The 7,500-nt window shown below is 40.1% G+C and overlaps 1 protein-coding gene across 1 annotated transcript in view; it reads right to left on the minus strand.

Moving 5' to 3' along the window:
- The window catches only part of LOC143293443 (uncharacterized), a 7,341-nt gene extending 993 nt beyond the window's left edge, over nt 1-6,348 (minus strand). The window contains exons 1-5 of the mRNA XM_076604300.1: nt 6,197-6,348; nt 3,822-4,023; nt 2,397-2,530; nt 1,325-1,418; nt 170-318 (exon numbers count right to left, since the gene is read on the minus strand). Of these exons, the coding sequence (XP_076460415.1) occupies nt 170-318; nt 1,325-1,418; nt 2,397-2,530; nt 3,822-4,023; nt 6,197-6,239 (622 nt within the window). The 5' untranslated portion in view covers nt 6,240-6,348. The remainder of the gene's footprint in view (nt 1-169; nt 319-1,324; nt 1,419-2,396; nt 2,531-3,821; nt 4,024-6,196) is intronic.
- Nucleotides 6,349-7,500: the final 1,152 nt, after the last annotated feature.

Raw genomic sequence — 7,500 nt, forward strand, 5'->3', positions numbered from 1 at the left:
TGTCTCAAATCCTACTGTATTTTCATCTGTTATAATTTCCGATTCATACTTGCACATTCGATGTACTTTCCTCACGCTCTCACCACCAATATTCCTTGTGACTCCGGAACACTTGGTTTTATAATACAGACATATTCTACTCTATTCACCTCCATTCTGTTCTACTCACGTGCTGCTCGCAGAGACATTTCGCATTGCATATGGGAGGCGAGGGGGTTCATTGCGTAGTAGACGAGGTCATCGATGAACTTGGCTGCAGAACTGTTGCAGTGACTTAGTACCTTCTCTTTGATGCAGTCCCGCAAGGCGTTTGCATCACTGGATGAAGAAAAACAGGTTTGGATGTGTTAGTCCAGTTCGCTGTGTGTTCTTATTGGATTACATTTATTTGTCTCGGAGATGTTTGACTACCGCTTCCGGAAACTTTCCACAAAATGTACCTCATCTTGTTTCACATTATTACACAATGGACGCATTACATCATCTTCAGTGTGAAATCTGCAACGATGATGGTGTGTGAAAAATTAGAGATTCCCATTCGGAACCGAGCAGAAATGATTTTTGGCGCCTATCTAGAGTCAACATTTACACATTTTATTATCAGGTACGGTGCAAAATTTTCCATATATATATAAAATCTATTGCTTTTATTGATATGAAAATCCAATTCTTGAAATATACACAAGATTAGCCTTTCTTTCAGTGCAAATGAAAAGCGTGTAGTGTCCTCCACACCTTGATTTATCCCAACATGACCAAAACCAAACATATACAATTTAATACGAACATCTGAGGCTCAGTTTCTTTTATCTTGTACATCCAAATCAACCAACGTTCTGTATGCTTTCCGTGGTAATCTTGATTCGGCCAGTCCCATCATTATTACCCAGTGTCTAACGCAGTTCACAGATGAATTAATGTCTATATTGTGTACATATTAGTCCTCCAATAAAATCATTTGGCGTTCGCATTCCGACACCTAGAATGTTTTAAAAGTGCAATCAGATGCATCTTTTCGCGGTGCTTAGCCGCGCTGTCTAGACCTTATAACTCGGCACCACACGACACCAAGCTGTATCTGTGCATTACATTAAACAATTTCAAATACAAAACGAACAAATTACAATTTATCAAAACAGTTGGGGTTTTTTGGTGCAAAATACACAACACTAGCAAAACTGCAAATATTGACATATCTAATTAGATCAAACGATGATAGTCATATATACGGTTATATAGAAAATAGTTCGGAAAGGGTAAGACTGGACTAGGATGAGTTTGTTGCAGTTGCGTGTACATTGTTAATTTAGTCACATTTATTTACCTGCACATATCCTCGTGTTCCAAGTCTTCTCCACAACTCTGTACATCATCGTTCAGCTCCTCTATCTTCCAGCACTCCGTGTTCGCAAGGATGACTGAAAAATAAATGATTATAAACATAACACATATGTGTAAACCCTTAACAATGACACACGCGTAGAAACACACACACACAGACAGACAGACAGACAGACACACACACACACACACACACACACACACACACACACACACACACAATCTCACTCTCCATTTCCCCTACCCCTTTTCCACCGCCCCCCCACCCCCTACCCCACCCCAATGCCCCCATTCCCCGTCCTTCGCTTCTCCCTCAAACAGCTGGAAACAGTGTTAGAAGTTAGTTCCCTTGGCTTGCACGATTTTCTGCTCGGTCATGTTGAAAAAACGCAGAAAAAAAAAAAAAAAAGGAAGAAGAAAAAAAGGAAAAAAAAAAAAGAAGTTGAAGAAGCAGAAGAAAAAAGAAAAAAGAAAAAAAGAGGAAAATTCTATGCCCGAGCAATGTGTCTTCTTCTTTTTGTTTGTTTGTTTGTTTGTTTATTAGATATGCCATTTATTTGTTCCAGTTACTATTCTTATTCGTCGTTCTAATTATTTTATTTCTTTATTCCTATGCTTTGTGTCGTTGTTTATTTTTATACTTTGTGTCGTTAAATGGACAGAATTGTAAAAAAAAAAAAAAAGGCCTTTACTGCGCCTATTTCAATACCCATTAAAGATTCAATCAATCTTCTTCATTCATGGGCGGAAGCTACCACGTTCACTCGTATATTACACGAGTGGGCTTTCACATGTATGACCGTTTTTCCCCGCCGTGTAGTCAGTTTTCGGGGATCCGAGCCATGTGATTCTCAGGCGTAGAGTTCAGATCAAAATACCCTCCCCCCCGCCCCCGCACACACTCTCCCGCCCCCAGTTCTCGTCCACTAACACACGACCTACCTGCTCTTGGGTTACGCTGCTGGTCAGGCATCTGCTTGGCAGATGTGTTGTAGCGTATATGGATTTAACAGAACGCAGTGACGCCCCCTTGAGCTACTGATACTGATACTTACCTGCTCTGCCTGCAGGGTCACACATGTGGCCTACGACCCCCTCCGTGGTTTCCAGAAAAATGTTGGTCATCATGTCCTCCTGGCCGCAGGACGAGTGGACATTGTGCACACACGAGTGGACACTGGTAAGCGTACTGCAGGGGAGAATAAATCAACACAGACTGGTGAACAAAACGAACGGAGCCTTCTGAGTTGTTTGTGTGTGTGAGATGATTATTTATTTCGGTGTGTGTGTGTGTGTGTGTGTGTGTGTGCTTAAAATTTTTTTTTCTCTGTGTGTGTGTGCGCGCTCGCGCGCGCGTGCATGCGTTTTTTTTTGTTTCTTTCTTTTTTTGTGTGTGTGTGTGTGTGTGTGTGTGTGTGTGTATGGGAAGGTGGGGAGGGTGTGAATGGGTGTGTGAGGGTGTTATTTTTCGTGCGTGCGTCGACTGACTTTTGTTTTAATCGACGATTGGTATTATAGACGAAATTCCTCACTCTCGTTCTTGATCTGTTCACTATTTTCCCATCTCATCCGCCAGCTTTTATTAACCCCCCCCCCCCCCCGGCCCCCCCCCCAAAAAAAAAACAAAACAAAAAAAAAAAAAAAACAAGAAAAAAAGATAGGGTAAAGAAACAAAAATGTAACTTGTTAACTCTGACAGTAACATTACAGAAGCCATCCAATGGATCTCCTTACTAGACTAGAGAGCATCATACAAAAGCGTTGCCAGTCGAAGGAGATGGAGCTGCAGATTTTGTGCATGAATGAAGTAAGAAGGTTTTCACCTGTTCACACTAAAAGATGATTATCGTGAATAGGTTGTATTCACATGACCACAAACGTGAGTCACTTTAGAAGAATGCTCTGTTGGCTTTTTTTTTTTTAGTGATTGTTTCTTATTATTGATATTATCAAGGAGCCATTGGAGTCTGAAAACCAGGCTTGTGATCTCCCTGTTAGTGCGATGTCCTGTTTTAGAATGAAGCATATGATCAGTGTTATGCGAGCCACAGCTGGTACTGTTATTCACATGATCAGTCTCCCAGTCTCTATTTGCTTGATTAAAAACCGGTAGACTGTTTTTTGTTTTGTGTATGTGTGTTTGTTTCAGAATTGGAAAAGCCTAAAAAAGGCGGAAACGTGGCAAGGAATTAAAAAAAAGAAAAAAAAAAGAAAAGAAAAAGAAGAAAACGCGTTGAGTTGCAGACCTTTTGTTTTCCTATGTTTTTATTTTATTTTTTTATCTTTGTTTTATACTATATATATATATATATATATATATATATATATGTGTGTGTGTGTGTGTGTGTGTGTGTGTGTGTGTGTGTGTGTGTGTACATATACAGGCGCGTGTACTATATGTATATCTTTCCTGATAGTAACCGCTTTGATCAACTTAAATCAATTCCAAAAATAGTGTAATGATTTCTGTGCCCACTCACTCGCACACGATGTTGAGGGCGTGGGAAGTGTTGATGGAAGCCAGGGGAAGTCCAGAGGTGGGATGGTCCAGAGCCTGCAAGGGCTGTAAACAGCCCATGATCAAGGAGGAAGACCCATCACTGCAGTCCACTTCTTCTCTGCGCTGGAGCAGCCTCTTCAGACTCCATCCCTCCGTGTCTGGGAACGGCAGGGCGTGGGTACCTGTGGGGGTGTGTGGGGCGGGGGGGGACAGGATGTCCATTCCTCGTCATTAGGCTGGTCATTGACAGGTGTGTTGTGTGTGTGTGTGTGTGTGTGTGTGTGTGTGTGTGTGTATCTGTGTGTGTGTGTCTGTGTCTGTGTGTCTGTGTGTGTCTGTGTGTCTGTGTCTGTGTGTATCTGTGTGTTTGTATCTGTGTCTGTGTGTGTGTTGGATAGGCTGGGTGCTAGGGATTGTGCCGGGGTGATGAAAATTAATGCTGACTTCGAAAATGATGACGATGATAAAAAGAATAATGATATAGTATCATTAATCATCATAAAAACAAAACAAAACAAACAAACAAAGAAAACCAAAACAAAACAACAGCAACAACAACAACAAAAAGCAAAAAACAAACAAACAAACAACCCCCCCCCAAAAAAAAAAACAAAAAATAAAAAACAAAAACGAAGAAGAACTAAGTAACGATATTGAGCGATAACTCTCTCCATTTACAAGGTACACAACGTCAAGTACTTATGCCACCGATTTATCTAGCACACAGGTAAAATAAGACACATTGGAACAAACCCAGACATTCCATCCTTCCTTCCTTTCCAGGAAAAACAATATCCACAACACCAACAATACCAAGAACACCAATAAGTCAACAATAACAGCAACAACAACAACAATAGCAATAATGATAATAAGATTAATAATAATGATAATATTATAAAAAAAAAAAGTGTGTGAGTATTTGTATGTACGTGACTCTATCCACAACAACAACAATACCAAGAACACCAATAAGTCAACAATAACAGCAACAACAACAACAATAGCAATAATGATAATAAGATGAATAATAATGATAATATTAAAAAAAAAAAAAGTGTGTGAGTATTTGTATGTACGTGACTCTATCCACAACAACAACAATACCAAGAACACCAATAAGTCAAAAGTAACAGCAACAACAACAACAATAGCAATAATGATAATAAAATTAATAATAATGATAATATTATAAAAAAAGTGTGTGAGTATTTTTATGTACGTGACTCTATCCACAACAACAACAATACCAAGAACACCAATAAGTCAACAATAACAGCAACAACAACAACAATAGCAATAATGATAATAAGATGAATAATAATGATAATATTAAAAAAAAAAAAGTGTGTGAGTATTTGTATGTACGTGACTCTATCCACAACAACAACAATACCAAGAACACCAATAAGTCAACAATAACAGCAACAACAACAACAATAGCAATAATGATAATAAGATTAATAATAATGATAATATTATAAAAAAAAGTGTGTGAGTATTTGTATGTACGTGACTCTATCCACAACAACAACAATACCAAGAACACCAATAAGTCAACAATAACAGCAACAACAACAACAACAACAACAATAGCAATAATGATAATAAGATGAATAATAATGATAATATATAAAAATATAAAAAAAGTGTGTGAGTATTTGTATGTATGTGACTGAAATGTCCTGACTGAATGTCACAGGAAACGAATGATGCCGGTTGCGGCCACGTAGGCAGCTTGTTGTGCAAATGACTCCGTGTTTGTAAAACGCTTAGAGGTTGGTCTCTCACCGAGGACTGGCACTATATCATATGATATAATATGATACATATCATAATGATGATGATGATGATGATGATGATGATGAAGATAATAACAATGATGATTTGTGAAATTTGTTCATCCCACTTTTAGAGAACCTCCTTTTATTTCTTTTCATTCATATTACACTTAAGCTGTGAGCGACTTGGATAAAAAAAATTCCATAGAGTCGGGCTTCTTTTCATTTGGGCTATTCCTTCTCTTTATGTATCAAGTAGTCCTTTCTATGAACATTATTTTGTTAATGATTCATGTGATAACAACGAGAGACAGACAGACAGAGAGAGAGACAGAGAGAGAGAGAGGGATCGAGAGATACGAAGACTGGGATAGTGGCGGTGACACACATTACCCCTTTACACACACACGCGCATGCACACATGCACACATCATATACACAGATAGAGATACAGACAGGTAGATAGACAGACACACAGACAGGCACACACACAGACGGGCAGACAGACAGAGAGTGAAAGACAACAGACCAACAGAGACAAACAGACGCACAGAAACACAGAGACAAACCTAACCTGCCACGACGCAGACAGCTAGAAGACACACGGTGAACTTCATAGTGACTCAAGTTGACACGAAAACTGAAAGCTACTGACCCAAGGCTAAGCCGTTCACGATGGGGCCTACAGAACGGGGAGCATCCTTTTATACAGTACAGTGCGAAAGGTTATCCCGCTGTAAATTGAGCTTGATGTTTATTCAAGGTAATTTTCTGCAATTTTATGACCGTCAAAAAATCCCTTTACAAACTGTCAGCCGCCCAAACTGTGCCCCCCCACCCCCCTCCCCCGTGTCTGTCTCTCTTTTGCCCCCTCCTCCAACCCTCTCTCTCTGTCTCTCTGTGTGTCTCTCTCTCTGTCTCTCTCTGTCTTTCTTTCTGTCTCTCTCTGTGTCTCTGCGCTGCCTCTCTCTCTCTCTCTCTCTCTCTCTCTCTCTCTCTGTCAAAAGCAATCGGAATGAGAAAGTACTAAAGAATTTAGCAATTTACAATGGATACAATTAGCAATGGATGGGTCAAGCAGAAACAATCCAGCTAGTATGCCAACTACAAGACCTGAAAGAAACAAAAGAATGGGAGGAAAACTCCGAAAATCTCAATCATCTATTCAACACAGCCATTTCACCCACTCTACGAAGACATTGTCGGGAATGGCCAGAGGGCAAAACCGATGCAGAAGTGAAGCTACTCATAGAAGAAAACAGTAAAGAAGAGGACATCATCATATACACAGATGGTTCAGTCACCAAAGACCAATCCGGTTGGGGATTCACTGCGAAACAAAATGGAAAAACAATTAGGGAAGAGAATGCTGCCTACAAAGTCACAACGATGGAAGTTGAAGCTGTGACACATGCCCTCCAGTGGCTATCATCTGTCCGTATGCCTGGAAACCAACATGCCATGATTCTAACCGACTCAATGAACCTCATACAGAAAATTGAAAGTAGAATGGGAAGCCCAGAGTGGCATGAGGCAATGCGCAACTTTCAGAGTAAAAAACTTACATGGTCATACTGCCTGGGACACGCATGTGTTAAAGGAAATGAGCGAGCTGACAGACTTGCTGTAACGTAACAACAACGAGCAGCCTACATCTAGGAAAACCGGAAATCCTCAGAAAGTCAGTACCAAAAAAGAACAGGTACAAGGCCATCACACCATCGATCGCCTCAAAGAAATAAAGGTGAAAAGAGGGAGCAGCCGTAAGTCTAGCATGAAAGGCAGAGCACGATGCTTTGCAAATCAAACGAATACCGGCTTCATTTCCAAACCAACATTGCGCAAATTACTCAAAACGGAACACAGTCTCTGTGGGCT

Source organism: Babylonia areolata, chromosome 19, assembly GCF_041734735.1.
Source record: "Babylonia areolata isolate BAREFJ2019XMU chromosome 19, ASM4173473v1, whole genome shotgun sequence".
Lineage (NCBI taxonomy): Eukaryota > Metazoa > Mollusca > Gastropoda > Neogastropoda > Buccinidae > Babylonia > Babylonia areolata.